The sequence below is a fragment of the Lissotriton helveticus genome, chromosome 7 (assembly GCF_964261635.1).
Source record: "Lissotriton helveticus chromosome 7, aLisHel1.1, whole genome shotgun sequence".
Lineage (NCBI taxonomy): Eukaryota > Metazoa > Chordata > Amphibia > Caudata > Salamandridae > Lissotriton > Lissotriton helveticus.
The window spans coordinates 1,229,531,087-1,229,551,527 of record NC_136068.1 but is presented as its reverse complement, the minus strand read 5'-3'; the positions used below and the strand labels follow the sequence as shown (position 1 = coordinate 1,229,551,527).

The window sequence follows — 20,441 nt, the reverse complement described above, 5'->3', positions numbered from 1 at the left end:
CTATTTCATCAATATAGGGACCCGGGTCACGGTGTTCGTCGGAAAGGGCAGACTTGTAAAGGCGTTTGTAGTAGGTCAGGAATGTATTGCATATGGCGGGAGTATTGTAGTGCAGCATGCCATCGTCATCAGTTATTTGTGTAATGTATGCAGCTTGTCGAGGCGGGCGCAGCAATTGGGCCAACAATTTGCCAGGTCTGTCTCCCTCACCGTACTGGCGCGCAGTGTGATACTTGCCCAGATAATTCAGCTCTCTGTCTGCCTCGTCCCTGAACTGCAAAAGGAGCTCAATGCGTTTCGCCTCGAGGACAGGGGAGGAATCAGCGACAATTCGGGATTCGAGGGCCAACAGGTCAGCCTCTAAGCGGGTCAGGGAAGTTCGGATTTCACGCAGCGCACCGACATGTTTGGTAATGCAGACTCCTCTAATAGTAGCCTTGAACCCCTCCCACAGAGTGGCCCATGCGGCCACCGAGCCAGTGTTGAGGTCGAAGTAGTCCTCGATCGCAGAGCGGATCCCCTCAGTGAATACTGGATCCGCAAGCGCGCGCCCTGGGAATCGCCACTGCCGTTCGTATCCACCCAGCCTTGGGACCGCAAGCGCCAGCAACACGGGAGAATGGTCAGAGAGCGTGCGCGGTAGGGTGCGGAGATCAGTGACCCAGCCTGCCAGTCCCGGAGAAAGGAGCCAGTAGTCTATCCTGGTGCTCGTGCCGTGGAAGCTGGAGTGGTGCGTGAAGGAAGGGGAGGTAGTGTGACGCGTCGCCTCTATGTCCTGTAGTGAAAAGTGGGAGCAGATATCAGCCATCACAGCGCGGGATATAGGTTTGCGGTCGGGGGAGATAGAAGTGCTGTCTCTGCCAGGGTTCATCAGCAAGTTAAAATCTCCCCCCATCACCAGCAAGTCAATGTCAGCGTGTAGCAGAGATAGGTGCAACTCCTCGAGATGGGCCGGAGAGTCTACATTAGGACCATATACCCCCACAATTGCTACCTTATATCCGAAGAGCACCCCCTGGAGAATCGCATAGCGCCCCTCCCCATCCACCTTGCTACCCGTCAAGACAAAAGGTATACGTTTGTGCACCAAGACCGCCACACCCTGTGCATACCGACTAAAGCACGAAAACACTCTATGGGCCCCCCACCCCCGCGCAAAGGAAAGTGTGTCAGACTTAGCCATATGCGTCTCCTGTAAAACAAGCACATCAACATTATGTCTCGTTGCATACTGTGAAACCAGTTTCCGCTTCCGGGTGGAATTCAAGCCTCGGACATTCCATGTCATTAACGTTAAACTAGAAGGGCCAGTCTGTAATCCTAACCGGGCCATAGAGTCAAATCAAGAATCAAGGGCGTGAAGAGGCCAGTTAGCAAACCTTCGTCTTGCGTCTCACACTCAAATACCAGAAACAGGAAAAAACAAGGAAAAAACCCTACCCCCCCACCCAACCCACCGCCCAGCCTCCCAGCACCCCATGAGAGGCAGAACCCCATTAGTTGCAAATCAGTAGTGCAGCACAATAAATGCAAAATGTGGAAAACATGCGAAATCGGCTGCATATTTCGATCTAGCAAAACCAAGAAAAGGAAACAAAACAGTACGGCACGCGCCATGGGGGGAGGCAACGCAAACCCCCGAGCGGGCAACCCAACGGAACGGTGGGAATGTCAATGATGAATGTTAGTAGAAGAACTGGAAGTCATCCCTGCAAAGAAGAAGAATGCAACAGAGCTAGAGTGATGGGGGCATTCAGCCCTGGCCAGCGTCCGTAAACAAATCATCGCTCGCCTGAGTGTCATGAATGACAGGAGAAGTGGAGCCGGAGCCCGCGGCCGATCCAGGCCCCTTTTTGTACGAGTGGCAGAAGTCCTGAGCCTCAGCTGGAGAGTCAAAGATGCGGAACCGGCCAAGGGCCTCCACTTTCAGCCGGGCCGGGTAGAGCATACTGTACTTGAGGCCCAGGTTTCGGAGCGCTGCCTTGACGCTGGTGAATTTCCTCCGAGCCTCCTGCACCATAACAGTATAGTCAGGAAAAAAGGACAGTTTGCTCCCCTGCCACCTCACCTCACCCATCTCACGTGCCGCCCGAAGCGCGGCATCACGGTCACGAAAGTTCATTATCCTGGCAATGATGGGTCGGGGCAGCTGACCAGAACGCGGTTTGGGACCCAGGGACCTGTGTGCCCTTTCCACAACAAAACCAGCCGTAAAGGTGTCTTTGCCAAACAGTTCAATAAGTAGGTTCTCTACGAAGGTGTCAAATCGGCCAGTGGCTGTAGTCTCCGCCACGCCAAGGATCCTGATGTTATTCCTCCGGCTGCGCGCCTCCAAATCCTCGTTCTTGATGGCGACATCCTTTAAAATCTTTTCCACCCTCTCCAGGCGCTTCAAAGCTTTGGAAGACCCATCCTCCAGGTCGGATATTCTAGACTCCGCGAGATCCAGGCGCCGATCGTGGGCTTGCACCGTAGAGTTGATGGCAGAGAGTTTCTGCTCCAGGCTGTCGAACCTTGTATCCAGCGCCTTGAAGCCTGCGCGCATCTCCCCCATCATGGCAGCCATCATTGTCGCGGCGTCACCTGTATCCGGCGCCACGGAGGCCCCCGAGGTAGCACCCGGAGGGAGGTCGGCAGTCGGAGGAGGAGGCTTGTCAAACTGTAGGGTTCTCTGAGCAGGGTCCTTCTTCCCCATAGTGGAGGATGGCTGACGAGGTCGCAGACGTTGCGACAATGGCGGGGTGGCAGGGATCAATCTTAGAGCAAGCCAAGCAACAGACCACCAAGGCCAGGAAGCGCTGGGCAGCACTACTGGCAAGTGGCCGGCACGCCGCCAGAGGAGCAGAAGCAGGGGAGACCAAGCAGTGGCAGGCAGCGCTACAGGAAGCTCCGGTGTGTAGGCAGTGACCACTCCCGACGGAATGCAGCAGGTAAGGCCCTCAGGCCGCAAGGTAGGGCGGCACCTCGCCCAGACTCTCAGCGGGGCTGTAATGTGGGCTCGGGAGCGCCCTCAGACCGTCCAGCAGGCACACAGCTCACCCCGCCTTCGCCCCCCCCTCGCGCCCGCAGCCAGTCCCCCAGCTCCGCCCGAGCCCAAAATCTGGTCCCCGGCTCCCGGGCCTCAACAGGCCGACGGCCGCAGCCGCATCCAAAAGTCCGGAAAAAAAAACGGGGAAAGAGCGGGAGCAAGCTGAGGCGGCGAGACTGCGCGCGGGGCAGAGAAGGGCAGCAGAAGAGGAACCAAGCCGCGGCCGCGTTCGGCCGAGCAGCACTCACCCGGAGCACCAGCGTCGCTGTCAAGATGGCGCCGAGGTCCGGAACACTCAGCTGTCCTCCGCCGCGGCCGAAGCTAGCAGCCGTCCCCACAGCTCATCAAACCCTCGCGGGCTGCCAGTGAACATCCGGAGGCTGGACACGGCCGGCAGTAGTGGCGGGGATGCAATTTACATTCCTTTGTCGTCCGCTTCGGGTGCCCGCCCGGAGGAGCCTCACAGCAATGCGGCCATTACGGTTGCCGCCGTGGCCACGCCCCCCTAAACGATGTGTATTTAATATGAGATTATCTGTTACCAACAGACTCCTTTCACTCCCCCTGTCTGACCCGGTTATAAAACGTCTCGTTTAGAATGGAAGGAACCCTCACTGTGCAACCGAGATTAATGCCTAGACCCCGAAATCTTCTGACTCTACAGATTTCATGTCCACACGCGTCTTGCTTCAGGTGTATTCACTAGTTAAGGATTGGCATGCTGACAGACATTTGCACCTTTTGCCATGATTTTCCATTATTTAGAAATGATGAAATTGAACTTTCAGTACTTTCCTTTCTCGTAGTGGCGATGGTTTTCATACCATCTTGGTGACAAAGGGAACCAGCCTCGGACTGAGCATCATGGGCGGCGTAAACCGATCAGAAGGACCTTTAGTGTATGTTCAGGAAGTTATCCCTGGACAAGACTGTCACAAGGTAAAGTCAATTTATCTTTATTGATTCATGTTTACGCTTTTCATTACTTTAGTCTCATAATGACATTTTAAGACTTAATAATAGCAAAACTCGACAATGTTAACATATATACATGGGTGTGACTAAATAGTGTTAACAATCGTCTGTTTACAATTTGTTCCAAGAATGTTTTTCTGACACTACATATTCTGCCAGGGAACATCTCAGACACTGAATATCCTAATTGAGGGCACAATAGCTGGGTGGGATGGGCAGCCTCACCCGTGGAGTAATACATTCATATGCACTGGAGATTGCGAGTTAGCATTGGCACAATAGAACTTCATACATAATTTACATTTACAGAGCCTAACATTGGATTGCGGAGTAACTTGCAAAGTCCATTTTGTGTGGTCACTGCTTGTGTAAGTTCAAGTGAGAGGCACATGTTTGCGAAATGTTTTCTCATGTTGGGAAAAGGTTTCATTGGGATTATGTAACCTGATTTTTTAATTTCATTCTTCTAGTTTTTAGTTGTAGTGTAATAATGTTGCGGTTGTATGATGGAACAACACATGGAAATACTCTGCATGCCTGTACCACGCCTTTGTACCCTGCATTTTTTTAGCTCGCATATGTTTTTACAATGTATGCCTTTACCACGCTTTGTTTATAAATATATATATATATATATATATATATATATATATATATATATATATATATATATATATCAAATCAAATAATTCACACTTTACTCCTCGCATCTAAGGTAGTATGAATAAAGCACGAGCTCCAGCAATTGAATCGCACTTGCGCACAGAGAAGATTTCCACAACACTTGCTGAATAAATGCTGGCAGGTGCAACTGCTGTAAAAATAAATAAGCGTTGGGGAAAGCTTCTCTGTGCACGAGTGCGATTCAATTGTTGGACACTCTCCAATGAGCTTGATGTTGTAGCGGCCGTCCTCCTGCTGAATCTGCACCACTTCACAATGAAGGCCACGGAGCTTCAGATAATATGAGCTTCAGTTGTGGGGCACAGAGCACAGATTAATGCAGCTGCGCTTTCCGGGGCTCATGGAGAGCCTACAATTAGCACTGAATTTAAAGCGCATCCATTTGAGGATAAATATCTGACTTCACTGACCATCATGCAACGTGATAACTCATCCAGAGTTGTCTCACGATATGTCATTATAAGGAAGATGTTGCCGTACATGCTCTTTTGACTGCACTAACCCTTTGAAAAAGATTATTCGAAATGCGTCAGGGCTGTGGTTGGTTGCTGAATAAATGCTGGCAAGTGCAACTACTTTACCAATAAATAAGGGTTGGGGAAAGCTTCTCCACGCGCGAGTGTGATTTAATTGTTGGACACTCCCCATGAGCTTGATATATACAAAGTTTTTGAGAACTATCGAAATTTACAGATATCGATATTTGGGAATTCTGCCATCTGATTGGCTGAGGCGTTACGAGCACGAGCTTGCTGCTTATTGGCTGCGAGTTCTGCGAGAGGTTGCAACTAGGAAGTGATGGCCGCCATTTAGTGATTTCGTTGAAGCGATTAAGGCGAAAAAAGTGGGAAACAGGAGGGTAGGAGCAGTGTAACCTCTGTGGCCTGTTTAGAGTGTTGTATGGGGGGGGCAAAGCAAAGAATTCACCCCACCGGTGTGAAAGTGCTGGGCTACGGAAATTCAGTGCGGTATTGCGTAGAGTCTGATGGTGGTAAGGTGAGGTGGTGCGGGACTCTGGGATTAAAGCATGAGCCCAAACTGTGTATCTTATGCTGTGAAGTCATGTGCCGTGGCCGCTGCACTACAGCTGTGGAAATAGTGTCAGCATGTGTTTATACCTACTAGGATGAGCTACTGACCTGTACTGTTCTGAAAGTCTTGGGGTACGGAAAATATGTGAGATACTCTCTAGAGTCTCATGCTGCTAAGCTAAGCTGCTGCCTGACTCCGGGATGAAAGCGTGAGCCCAAACTGTGTGTTATATGCTGTGAAGTCATATGCTCTGGCCGCTGTGCCCCATCTGTCCAAGTAGTGTCAGCATTTAGTTATACCTACTCGGAGGTACTTTTGTTTTGAACAGTGTAACTTGTATATGGGGCTTAGGGGGTGTTATATAGGGAGTGCGAAAGTAAATTAACGCTTATCAAATGAATTCAGTATTTGTAAAGTGGAAAGCACTGAGTCCTATGGGTCTGATGGCGCTGGGGGCGTAAAAACGAACAGACTCCCCCAGTCTAGAAAACTACCACGACCCCCATCCCTGAAAATTACTCCGGCTCCAAGCCCTGAAAACGACCCCTCGGCCCTGCCCCACCTACCTCATCGGATTATCTGCCTCTCTTCCTCAAGACAATGTGTCTATAGTTTTCAAGCCATCAACATATTTTACATACAGTATAAAGAAGCTAGAAAACTAAAAAAAAAAATAAACATCTTTTGAAATGGACTTCAAATAAGCATTTAACGCATAAGGGAATATCCTTGCTTATTACACTGATCATTAACTATTGTTTAGAACGAATCCAAAGGAAACTCCAGTGCTGTGCCATTTCAGATGTTTTAACAGAATGGTCCATGTTTTCTAGATGAGTGGTTTTTACTTTTTTATGGTTGTACTAGGAAAAGTAAATATTTTTTGAATTTCCTTTGTTTGTATTTTTCATTAGGATGGACGATTGAGGCCAGGCGATCAGCTTGTATTCATCAACAAGGAATCAATGATTGGAGTGACTTATGAAGAGGCAAAAAGTATATTAAATAGAGCTAAATTGAGGTAAATATTTACTATGAAATCAATACATTTTATTCTTCCTCCGCTCCGTCTTTAATAGCCACACATTTCCTTTGCCTCACATTATTTCCAAAGCACCTTAAATTCTAATTATCGCTCTTCAACTTAACATTTTCTTGCTGGTTTGCTCCACTTCCTGTAGCTACCTTTATTTTGTCGTTTATGCAGGAGATCTTATTTTACGTTTTAAACAACCATGTTAAGCTTTAACTTTAATGGTGAAGCAAACCAAAAGTCAGTAAGCTTGTATTCATGTGCAAGAGTGCCATCCCTTAACTACTGACCCACTTATGAAAAAGGCGTGACTGATGGCACTGCCTGTTGCACTTGAGACTCTTTAGAGTTAACAGACATTTTCGATGCTGGGTAAATCTTGCAAATGAGGTGCCAAGCTTTGAAGCCACGATGGATGCACTGAGCATCGAAGTTGAAATTAACCCTTACAACCTTCGTTGCCAACATCCGTTCCGAAGTACATCCTAGACCCCAAGCATGCTCACCCTCCTCAAGAGGTAACCGATCAGCCTGACACTAGTCCTGAACTGTCTACATGAACCTGGACACTCTTGCTAGGGCTCCTTCCACCACACAGCCTTCACATAAAAAGTTGCCTTACTGTTCTGGAGGCTGGTTTCAAGGGCTCAGGGCTTGTGTTGTAAATAAAAAGTAGGCTGGTCCATGTAGATTCTTCAAGTATCTTTATTTAGGTAGGATGTTACATAAGAGAGCCCCACCAGGAGCAGCTTCACTGTTGCTCAGCCCATCACCAACTGACTCTCACACACATGAACATTCCATTCATTAACATTCTCTCACACAGACACCTAAGCTGAACAGCAGTATAACACATCTCCTTCCTTTAAGGGAATACAAAAACTCTCAGAACAATATTAGAACAGATGCAAGAAATAAATAACTTAACATAGTTCTGAAAAGTAGCATGAAAAATTCAAGGTGGAAAATTCATGCAGTAATAATAAATAGAAAGAGACACGGGAATACACCATCTCCCTTCTTATCACAATACAACCCACACGAAAGACTACCAACAAGTAAGGAGGTGAATGAGACGGCAGAAAAATTCAAATACTGTATGTCACAGGTCAGCCAGTGGATGCTGGATAATTGCTTGAAGATGAATGGGGATAAGAGCGAAGTGCTGCTGCTGGGAGGCAATTCTAGCATCTGGTCCCCAGCCTGGTGGCCTGACAGCTTGGGCAGTTGTCCAGATCCAGCAGAAAAAGTGAAAAATTTGGGCATGACCCTTGATACCAAACTCTCATTTGATGCCCAAGCTAGTAAACTACTAGAGGAAGGGGGTCCCAATGTAGAACCAAGTTACTTAACACACAATTAAATCTTAATAACACAATTCAAGATTCTGCAATGTTTTATTCACACAGCAGACGCCATTAGGATATAGTATCCAACATTTTGCATTATAAAGACGGTTGATTAGTGCCCAGGAGGGGGAAGTGGTCAAGTGAGGTAAGTGCAGGTAGGGAAAGTGACCATAAAAACAGACAATAATCTGAAAAATTGTATCCTGATTTGGAAAGTACACATGAACACAAATCACATCGAATCAATTGAGCAACCCATGCCCAAAGCAGTACATCAATGTAGCAATTTATGGAGATAGGGGCTGGAATCCAGGGAATTAGTTGTCCCAGGGGATTGATTGTCGACGTTTCGACCCACTAAGAGCAGGAATTCGTAGAACCCTTGCGGCGGGGTCTTCTTCAGGTCAGGAGAGGGGCTATCAACCTATTGATATTGCCAATGGGTATATATTAATGGGTGGTCTACAGATCACCGTTGGAGACAGTATCAATAAGGCACATTTTAAAAGAAAAAAGTCGGAGCATACCTAACGGATAGCCGCAGGACATCTTAGTTGAGACAGTAGGCTTTCCTGAGGTTGGACATACCTACAGGGCATGAACATCAATTATTAAATGGGATATTAGATAGAAATTACACTTGGATGTAATGAGTAGAAAAGCTGGCCCGCAATGAATGGAGGAGATAAAAAGACTTACACGTAAGTTGATGCCAACCGCGTGCAAGCGGGGATCATGGGCGGCCCGGGGACGTGGGGCACAAGGAGATTATTGAAGCTGCGAATTAATGGGGGAACGAGATAGTGTAATCACCCCAGATATATAGACATCTAAATAGCGGTATTAAGAAAATGTGGCTTACCCAGAGTTGAGAATGAAATCAAAGTCGTCCCATATGGTTGTGGCGGCGAGGCGCTCGAGATTGTCGGCTGCACATGTGCTAACAATTAATAAGGGAACAGGTTAGTGAATTCGCCGTGGTTTAAGGCGGCATTAGTGGTACACGAGAGGCAGTGTGGCTTACCGGGGGTAGTAATAATCAGTGTCTCCCCCTTATTATCTAGGGCGGCATGCCGCTCAAGTACGTCGAAGTACGCTGTAATACAAACAACAGCGCTGAATATACAGTAGGGGCCAACTTGAATAAGTTATTTCAAAAAGGGGAGGGGGGCCAGTATCGTACCCCGGGGAAATGAATCTGCCCGGCGTCTCGGTATCTCGGTCAGGAGTCTCGGTCGGCTTCCTGTAGCGGATGTCGTTATGGTAACCAAGTCACATGGTGCCAGACTGACATAGTAAAAAGACTAACACCGCCAATGGGCCGATGTATGTCGTCTGATAGAAAAGGTATATCGAACTGAGGGGAAAACATCGTGTTTACATTGGAGTGACCAACATTAGCGTATGTGATATTAATAAAAATAGATAACACATTTGGACAATTTTCAAAAAAGGATATCTTGACAAAATATATAATTATATATGAGTAAAAACATTAGTTCCCAGAAGCTTTACATTTGCAAAAGACATAATGCACACGGGTCAGTTCAGTATATACAACAATTACTAATATATGTAAATTGAATAAGATAACCAAGGGTGTACCTATCACATGATGGTATAACCCCGATATAATCCATCATAGCAGAGTTTTATGGGTGTATTAATACCAATTCATCCCTAGAGTTGAGAAGGGGAGGAATGGGAACCTGTTGAAAGCATGTCAATTTACAGGCAGGTCTGCAAGTATTACTCATACATGTTATGAAGAAGGGGAGGATGAAAACAGCCAGGTTGTTAAGACAGTGTGGCCAATTGGGAGAATGAGTTATCATGTTCATTCAAACCAGATTGAATGGAATTTAAGAAAAACATCCATTTGAGCTCTCGGATGTTCAAAATAGAGGTGATGTTGCCACCTCTAGGTCCCAATTTGGCTTGTTCCAATATCACCCACTGGAGGCTCTCAGGTGCATGGGAAGCTGATTTGAAATGGTCTACCAGTGGAGCTCCCTGGGTCTCACATCGGATCCTACTCATGTGCTGCAGAATACGTACTTTTGCCTTTTGTTGTGTCTGGCCAATATAAATTAATTTGCAGGGACAAGTTATGGCATAAATAACATTAGTGGTGTTGCAATTACTGAATGATTTTAGAGGAACTTTCCATTCTTTGTAGTGGAATTCTTTTGTCTGCAACGTGGATTCGCAGGCCTTGCAGTTCCCACATCTGTGGTGGCCAATTATGGGCGGAAGATTCCATACAGATGTAATCGTCGGTTCTTCTGGAGTCGGTAGCAGGAAACGTACCACAAAGTCTTTGACACTTTTTGATTTCTTAAAAGCGTGTAATGGAGTGCTAGCTTGATTGATATCATCCGATATCAATTTCCAATGTCGGTTGATAATGTGTCTAATCTTGTTACTCTTAGTTGAGAAGGTGGTGACACATACTAAGCGATCTAATGATTGTGCAGTCTTGTCCTTTTGAGTCAATAGTTCTTCGCGTGGATAGAACCAAGCTCTTTTCCGAGCTTTTGACACCAGTCTTTTCGGATACCCCCGTTCTTTTAAACGACTTGCCAGATCCTCAGATTGTTTGAAATAGTGTTCTTTAATAGAGCAGTTTCGACGAATTGCAAAAACTGTCCAAAGGGCAGATTGTCGCGTAACGCTCGTGGATGGTGACTGCTGTATTGTAGTAAAGAGTTCCTTTCAGCAGGCTTGCGATACAAGGTTGTCAATAAGGTGCCTTGGTCCTCATAGATAGTGATGTCCAAGAAATCCACACTATGGTTATCAGATTGAATAGTGAATTGAAGGTGGGGTAGTTGTCGGTTTAACCACTTGTGGAAAGATAAGTCAGTTGAATCCCCATTCCAGATTATCAAAATATCATCGATATACCTCATCCAGAGATATATGTTATCTCTGAATGGGTTGTGTCTGCACAGGACCGTCCAGGAAGCCGACCGAGACTCCTGACCGAGATACCGAGACGCCGGGCAGATTCATTTCCCCGGGGTACGATACTGGCCCCCCTCCCCTTTTTGAAATAACTTATTCAAGTTGGCCCCTACTGTATATTCAGCGCTGTTGTTTGTATTACAGCGTACTTCGACGTACTTGAGCGGCCAGAAGAGAGATCCAGGAAACTGTGTCTGCCTCGGTTACTAAACAACATAATGGAGGCAAACAGTTAGACGTCGGACTGTGTGGCTCTCGGCACGTATAGGCGGTTCAACGTGGAGGCTGCAGGACGTTGCGCGAGCTAAAGGAAGAGCTCGAGCAATCCGCAATGAAGACGAAGGGACTGTTGGAGGTAAGCGACGGTTGGTAGTTGAAGAATTTGAAATAATAGGCAGGGAGTAAACGCAAGAAAGTTATAAAACATTATACAATCGTTTTATAAACCTGTTGCTCGTTAACCCGGACAAAAAACACATGTGCACAATCCTCTTCCACTTAACACAGCTCCGCTCACAAAAGTTGAAGTGTGAGCAGTGCTGGCAGTAAACTGAGCAGTGCTATGTAGCGTCATGCTACCAATGAGGACACTACACAATGTACGTTTTACAAGAGCTCTTTATTATAGCTCTGTCCTGTTCCCCATCCCTACTCTAACTGCCCCTTTCCTGTCGCCGCTCCTCCTCTTCCTGTGTCCCCCTAGCTCCACCCACCAACAACTAGACTGCCCACATTCTTACATCTCCCCCTTTGTTAACAAAAGCAAAAACAAAAGTCTGACTTAAATATAGTTCTTCGATCAGCCGCACAGGTCGTCGAATATCTCGTCTGGGTCGTAGGACCACACCTCCCTCCTCAGGTTCAGTTTCTGCCTGAGTCTCAAGTCTTTGTACTGCAGCTGCACTGCCAGATCTCTCTGTGCCCAGTCGTTCAGTAATTTTGCTGAGGGCATCCTTGACAGTAGGGGTGCACCGTTGAGTGCGAAACATTCCTGGTAATTCTCCTGTTGTCTGACTCAGCGGTTATCATTATACCCTTCTGTTTAGTGATCATTAGAGGTTCAGCTCTAAACTTGCAATCCGTCTTTTTCTGCTGCTCCTGCTTGACCAGTATACAGTCCCCTTCATGCAGAAATCGAGATCTGGCTCTCCTCCGAGTGTCAGCGTAAGACTTCATTTTGTTCTTGCGCTCGCGGTCAGCCACCACTAGCTCATTATGTGCTCTTGTAGGCTACACCGGTCGCAGGGCCCCTTCGCACATAGGTATCCGTGTTCTGATCGGTCGTCCCACATGAGAGTGGCATGACATTTTCCCGTAATGGCATAGGGTGTCGTTCGATATGCTCTCAGAACTTCATTGAGAGCCACTTGTAAGTCCTTCTTGTCACTGGTGGCCTGCTGGAACATCTTCTTCAAGGTTGCCATAAATCGCTCCACCATGCCATTGGCCTGAGGCCATAGGGGAGTGATCTTGCGATGCCTGAAATTTAGGTGTTTCGCAATTTCTCCAAATTCGTGCCCATTAAAAGGGGGGCCATTATCCGTCTTGAGCTCTTTAGGAACACCCCAGGCAGCAAACACTTCATCCAACACCGCAATGGTGCTGGTGGCACTGGTAGATGATACAAACTGGGCTATCGGAAATCTGGAGTACTCGTCCATTATCACTAAGACATATTTGCCCGATTGAATGGGTCCATAAAAGTCCATGGCGAGCTCTTGCCATACACCACTAGGTAGCCTTGACATCTGTAGGGGTGCTGGAGGATCTCCTTGATTAACCAGTTGGCACTGGGGACAGTCTTTTAGAGTTAGTTCCACCATCAGGTCAAGTAGCGGGAACCATACTCGCTCTCTGAGCGCTCTTTTTGTGGCGACCACTCCCCGGTGACCCTCATGGGCTAAATTGATGACACCCTGCCGGAGTTGCATAGGAATGACGATCCATTGATCCCTCAGTAGGAGCCCCTTTGAGGTGGCAGATAGTTCTTCACTCACATGCCTAAAGGCCTGCATCTCTTGGCGGATGTGTGGATCGCACCCTTCCTCCTCACTGTCATGACGCCATCGATTGGTCCGCAATCGGCGCATCACCTTTTGAAGGATTTCTTCTTGAGCGGTGGCTTCACATATTGCCTCTAAGGGAACCGCCGGTGGTCTGGCTTGGTCCTCTACGAAATGTATGTACTCTTCCGCCACAGATGGACATGACGCCTGTGATGCTTGAGGGTGTCTCGACATGTAATCAGCCGGATTCGCTGATTTTCCTGGTTTGTGCACTATTGTATAAGTGTACTCTTGTAGACGCAAACCCCAGCGCTCAATTCGAGGTGGCATTTTGGCTCTGGGATTCCCGAAAATGGTGACTAGCGATTGATGGTCGGTCACTAGTGTGAAGTGCTTGCCGTATATAAAAATGTGGTAGTGCTCGCACGCCCACACAACCGCAAGGCTTTCCTTTTCCGGTTGGGAATATGCTTTCTCGGTGACCGATAAACTTCTGCTGGCATAGGCCACGATGTGTCTCTGGTCTGTCTCATTGTCAAACTGAGCCAATATTGCACCCAACTCAACAGGGCTAGCGTCCACAGTGATCTCAGTGTTCCTCTTAGGGCTGAAGTATGCCAGGTTGTCCGCTGACTCAACTGCACGTTTGATTTCCTGGAAAGCCTGCTCACATTGGGGAGTCTAAAGGAATGGCTGTCCTTGTTTGGTAAGGGCCCGTAACGGGTGACTGATGGTGGCATAGTCCTTTATGTATCTGGCACAATAGCTTGCCATGCCCAGAAACGATCGAATGTCACTCACATCTTGTGGACTTTTGGTATCATTTAGGGCTATCACCTTCTCAGGATCAGGCTTCATCCCGGCTCCAGAAGATACATGACCAAAGAATTTAAGAGTGGATTGATGGAACTCACACTTGTCTTTGTTGAGGGTGAGGTTGGCCTCCAGAAGAGCATGGCACACCCGGTCTAACGCTTTGTCATGTTCTTGGACATTTGAACCATACACCAGAATGTCGTCACTATAGTTTAGTGTATTTGGTATGTGATGTATGGTCTGGCGGATGGCTTCTTGAAAAATCTCCGCGGCAGATGAAATGCCAAAACTAAGTCGTTTGTAGCGGAACAGCCCTAGATGAGTGGCAAATGTTGTTATATATCGCGACTTCTCATGTAGTTCCAACTGGTGGTATCCTTTATTCAAGTCTAATTTGGAGAAGACTCTTGCGCCATTTAATGATGAAATCATGTCACTCAAGGTTTCTTCGACATCCACGTGAACACTCTCACATAGGCCTGGCTCAAAGTGGGTGGCGGTTTCATTTTGTTGTATTCAGTCACAGGGATATAGTTCAGTGAGGCCCCACTATCCATTACAAACTTGGTTGGATGAGTTCCCACACTTATGTCTAGTCTGGGGTATTTTTTTAATTGGTTTGGATCAGCTACCATGCAGACATACTCATCAGTATACACCAATTCCCGAGATGCTGACCTGGATCCTCTGGATGGGGACCTTCTCTCCCATTGAGACCTGCGAGACTCTCGGCTGGAATGTGAGGAGGCAGAGGATGACTCCGGCCGATCCTGAACTGCCTTCACATGATGCCGCCTTGTGTCAGGGCGAGACAATCTCGTTGTCTCTTTCATCCTTTCTTTGCGATATTCTCCACACATAACCTCAAAGTGATTTTCTCTTCCGCATTTTCGACACTGCTGGCCAAGTACTGGACACACATCAGTGTGCGGAAAGTCGTATCCGCAACTAAAACACTTTCATGAGCGATCTCGTTTCTTGTCTCCACGGCCAGACTCATGGCGTCTACGCCCAGTGTAATGTTGGCGGGACGGTAGCCTGGACGTCCGGCGTCGATCTCGAGAGCGTCTGCGAGAGTCCTTAGCTTGTACACGATATGCTTGTTCCCGCCTCTCACCATGCCCCGCCTCCATTCTTCTAGCATGTTCCTCTGCTTGATCATGTATCCGGGTCATCTCTTCAATCTCCTCAAGGTTGTGACTTTTCCGTAGTAGCCGCCTTCTGAGGGTTTCTGATTGGCAGGCTTCAATTATTCACAATCTTATGGCATCTTCCATGGAGAACGTATCAAACTCACAATACCGAGACAGTCGTCGTAGTCTCATTATAAACGTACTCATCAATTCCTCTTTTTCTTGCGGGCTTGGTGAAACATGTACCTTTCATAGTCTACATTTCTCTTATGTAAAAATCTTTTGTTCAAAGCATCTCGCACCTTGACATATGATCCAGTTTCGGCAGGCGACAATTCCTTGATTAACTTACTGACTTCTTTCCCAACCAGATTGCGTAATGCAATTAACTTTTTTTCTTCATCCGTGACTTTTGACCCTTTCATATAGTCCTCAAAGTCCTCCAACCACTCCTGCCATCTGGGTCCCATGCCCCCTCCAGCTATTAGAGCCAGTGGTTCTGGAGTACGCAGATATGAGACACCGGTCGTGATTGGCGTGGTTGCTGCCACGTCTGCCTCGTTCCGTTGTGGTGACGTCGCCATCTCTGATTTATGTCGTGGTCTCTTTGCCTTTGCTCGTGCTTGTATGTCACTCTTGCGTTTGCTTGTGCTTGTTTTCTATGGCTCCTTTGCGTTTGCTTGTGCTTGATTTCTTTTGCAGTTGCCTTTACTTGTGCTTGTTTTCCGTTTCTCCCTTTGCATTTACTTGTGCTTGTTTTCTATGTTTCTTTGCGTTTGCTTGTGCTTGATTTTTTTTTGCTGTTGCCTTTGCTTGTGCTTGTTTCCGTTTCTCCCTTTGCACTTGCTTGTGCTTGTTCTTTGCTGCTGTTGCTTTTACTCGTGCTTGTTTTCCATTTCTCCCTTTGCATTTGCTGGTGCTTGTTTTCTATTTCTCTTTGCGCTTGCTTGTGCTTGATTTCTTTTGCCTGCCACCTGACTTCAAAATGGCCGCTCACAGTCTTCACAAAGGTGATGTCTAGAGCTGCCTGACTTTAAGATGGCCTCCGCTGTGAGATCTCGTCTTTCACGAGGTTTGTCTCTCTCTTCACGATTGCAATCACTCTGCCCCACTCGCAGCACTCACCGGGTGCAGGGGCTCTTTCCTGGATGCCGAGGCTGCCACTGCCTCCACCACAGCAGCGAACGGCACGGGGATGACCGGGGTGGGCTCCCGACGTCAGGTCCTCCGTCCTGAGACTCACACTTCGGGGGTGAGCTTCTGGTTCTTTTTGGCGCGTGCGATCGCGCTTGCCGCTTCCTTCAGGCGCTCGCTTACGGCATGCCACGCTTCACGCAGCCTCCACAGCCACGGAGCTACGGGACAGGCAGACAGAATTTCTGGCGGCTCAGTTTTCGCCGCGGCGCTCCTTTTGATCGCGGTGGTCGCGAGGGCAGACTTCTCATTTGCACCACCGGGGACAGGGTCATGCAGCGTCACGGGATCAATGCCAAGTGCACAGTGCACCCGATCCCACCCTCGTCGCCAGCTGTAGCGTCGTGCTACCAATGAGGACACTACACAATGTACGTTTTACAAGAGCTCTTTATTATAGCTCTGTCCTGTTCCCCGTCCCTACTCTAACTGCCCCTTTTCTGTCGCCGCTCTTCCTCTTCCTGTGTCCCCCTAGCTCCACCCACCAACAACTAGACTGCCCACATTCTTACATTCTAGTCCCTCACGCAAAGTTCCTCTAGATGGCACAACCAAAGAGGCCCCACTTTCCGCGAAGTGGTCATTGAATGCAGGTGTCAATAAAATATCCACATCGGAGCTCTGAAGACTAGTAGCTTTCAAGAGGTAGCACGCAGGTCACACCGCAGTAACCCAACTAGATAGAGCTGGAGACACAACATAAGATGTGGCTTTAGTAGAGACACTGTCCCAAAACAGCAGGACAGAGGCACTTCTTTAAAGGTCACAGCAGACAGTAAGAGAGGAAGTGAAGCAGGAACAGGCACATTTGCTTTGAGACAATGAATGCAGTTCCAGGGCAGGAGGGTGGAGGAGGAGAAATCCCAACATAAACTGGCACTTACAGGCTGGGGCGACCGATGGAGTGGTCACTGGTGGGGCTCGGGCAGCCAGATTCTTCAATATCCACTTGAAGAATACCGCAGTGAGACTTGTTCTCAATGCTCAGCCAAGGACTGCTTCACGTCCCCTCCTGGACAAACTCCATTGGTTGCCGGTTAGGCAACGTGTAAAATTCAAAATCTGCTGCACAATACATAAATGTCTGTTTGGCACTGGACCTAAGTATTTGAATGAAAAATTCAACCCTTACAGTCCTGGACACACTTTGCGTTCCAGTAGTCAGCAACTGCTCCGGGTTCCAAGGATTAGAAAAGCCAGGCAAGGAAGTCTAGCTCTCTCCTACAAAGGCCCCATTTTATGGAACTCACTCCCCCCCACTTTGAAACAAATCACCAACCTTCAGTCTTTCAGGAAGACTCTAAAAACATATTTATTTTCGGCCTTTTAAGATATTACAACTTTGATTCTCTCACAGTCATTGATCATGATTAGGCTCTCTTGGTAAAAGCGCAAGCGTGGAGATACCCCTCTGGGGGTCGAGTCCTGCGCTATACAAGAATATCAATATAAATATATATATATATATATAAATTGGTTCAGTTTCAATACAGTTTCTTCCAGCTTGACCGTTCAGTACATTAATGTGGCACACGCAGGTTCTTCCTTCTCAAATTGTCGCCAAAATATGTTGTAAATAAAAAGCAGACATCGATGTAAATGAGAACCACGTAATTTTGTGGTAAGCGGTGCAACCCCCCATGCCCACACTATTCGATTACCTGTAAGTCACTTAGCGGGCCCTTCCTCCCCTTGTGGTTCCCCTGAACACTCGGGCCCATTGTTTTTAAATCACTCGACCACTTTTTATGGCTTGCATGGCTCTTAACAGTCACTTTCACTTTTCACTTTCTAGTTATTATCTCCGCCCGATAGCGGGCCCGGTTGGCTAACTGTTGCATGTAAGGACCAGTGTATTTGTCAGACCTACCAGGATTGGTTATGTATTTAATTCCTGTACCTTTTCCTTCCCATTACCTACCCCGTTTTTTCCATTCTGTGCATTATTGTTTATTGTCATTTGTTTTTTGTTATACTGTGATTTGTCTAAATTGGTCACCCTTGTGTTCGGGTTGGATTATGGTTCATAGTATTTAAAGGCATGAATGTTTAAATGTCCTGATGATGATCCCATTATTTTTTTAAAGGGATCGAAACGCCGTCGACACCTTACACTGGATGATTTGATTTTATTATTTACTAAATCACAACAGTGTATTCGTTGAATAATATCGTCTGCTACATTCTGAATAGATGCAGACAGCCTACTCTTGCCTCACTTGTCTATGTATGTCACAGATGTCTTTGTACAGTAGTAGGACACGGCTGTGTTCCACTTTGATATTGTACTGAAAATACTGACTATCTATACAAATTGTGTAATTAAACCCTGTCCGGCTGGACAGACGCTATAGATTCCAATTTTGGTCTATATGTATTTTTTCAATATTCTCTGAATGCCAGGGACCACTGTTCTTTGAAGTAGTAAATAAAAAGTAGACTGGTCCATGTAGATTCTTCAGGTATCTTTATTTAGGTAGGATGTTACATAAGAGAGCCCCACCAGGAGCAGCTTTACTGCTGCTCAGCTCATCGCCAACTGACTCTCACACACATGAACATTTCATTCACCAGCATTCTCTCACACAGACACCCAGTCTGAGCAGCAGTAGAACAGCTAGCCTCTTTCCGAAATGGTAGACACTACCTCACCACCACCTTCACCGCAACTGTGCCCGGCACTTTGTTCACTCAAATTCTGACCAGGACCTCTCTGCAGACCCCATGCCCTGGTATCTAGATATGGGGCCAACAGGAAGTCACTTGGCATGACTATGACATAGACCCTTAGCTTGACTGTTTTTTGAAGGGATAACCAGTCTGCCTGATAAATCTTCAGCATATCGGGCCAGATGTACAAAGCATTTTAACGGTCACAAGCACTTCAATTTTTTGTTTGCGCACATTAAAATTCTTTTTTTAGAACGTACTAAAGTAATTTTAGGCATCTGTGAATTTTTACTGATTCATAAAGTGACTTTGTGACTATATGAGAATCTGCAGTTTGTAAGAGACTTCTTGTAGACATTTTTTCCAAATTGCAGTTAGCTATGTGATTTATCAATATTTATTGGCAGTAATCGGGTAGCAAAATATTGACAAATTAAAGACTCCGGAGGTCGGACCCCATCCCCATTATGGATCTCATACAAAAAAGTTTGTTTGGGAATAGACAATGGCCCAAGAGTCCACTGCCAATTTTTGAATACTCTTTAAAAATCGAAAAAGAAACCTTTTTTTAAATTTAATATCTAATAAATGCACCCCCATTTCCCTTAAGGAATCACAGACATGGTGTACTGCCGACTCTAGCACACCATCATCCCTGTGATGTTCTCCAATCGGAGTGAGTCACAATTTGTTACCTAGGGCACTTACTCCAAGAGTTGAGGAAAATGTTTAATTTACATTGAAAGACCCTCTGTTCATACATGGGTACTTCTCCCCTGATTTACTGGGTGTACACATGGAATGCAAGAGATCTCTTATACAGGACACAGGAGGCACCATCGTTTCTGAGAAGCAGAGTATGAGAATAGAAGCTCTGCCAAGCGTGTAACGTTAGGGACAGCATTGTAAAGTTGTAATGTCAATTCCATCACTCTGCTCTCCAGATATGACAGGCATCAATGGGAGGAGATCAAGTATTTGCTGAACCTCCTCGTCCAAACCTGTAAGAAAAGGGTAAAGGCGACTGTGGACTAGGAGAAAATTATCTTCAATGCCAACATTCGGTGTGCACAGGACACAGCTGATTTGGTCTTCAAAAAGTGAAAAAGGATAGGCTGGGGAAATGACATGGAATACTGCATATGCGTTATTATACCTAGAGCACTCCTAATCAGTTGTCCCCAAGAATTTTTCAGACCCTCACCGTATATGAGGATGTATCGAGTAAACTAACATACATCGTGGCAGTCCCGATTGGGCTGCCCACAGAGGGGTCCAGGCCTGCAATTCCACTCTCCGGATATCCGCCAGCCCCTTTGGATAACTGGACAGGCTGATCCTGCTATCTCCAGATAAATATTGGGTGTTAAACAGAGAAACTCAAATGTAAACAGCAAGTAACAGCATGGAGCAAGCTTCCAATTTCGATCAAGGGAAGGGTAGCCCTATTCAAAATGATTTCTCTCCCATATCTACTATTACCCATTCCTCTGCCTGCTTCCTTGACAACCTGCATGGTATCCTTACCCACTACATGTGGGGAGGGGGGCCCTA

At 46.8% G+C, this 20,441-nt stretch overlaps 1 protein-coding gene across 3 annotated transcripts in view; it reads left to right on the top strand.

The window, feature by feature from the left end:
* The window catches only part of STXBP4 (syntaxin binding protein 4), a 599,190-nt gene that overhangs the window by 115,143 nt on the left and 463,606 nt on the right, over window positions 1–20,441 (top strand). For all 3 annotated transcript variants that reach the window (XM_078654416.1, XM_078654418.1, XM_078654417.1), the window contains exons 3-4: window positions 3,835–3,967; window positions 6,634–6,740. In XM_078654416.1, the coding sequence (XP_078510542.1) occupies window positions 3,835–3,967; window positions 6,634–6,740 (240 nt within the window). The remainder of the gene's footprint in view (window positions 1–3,834; window positions 3,968–6,633; window positions 6,741–20,441) is intronic.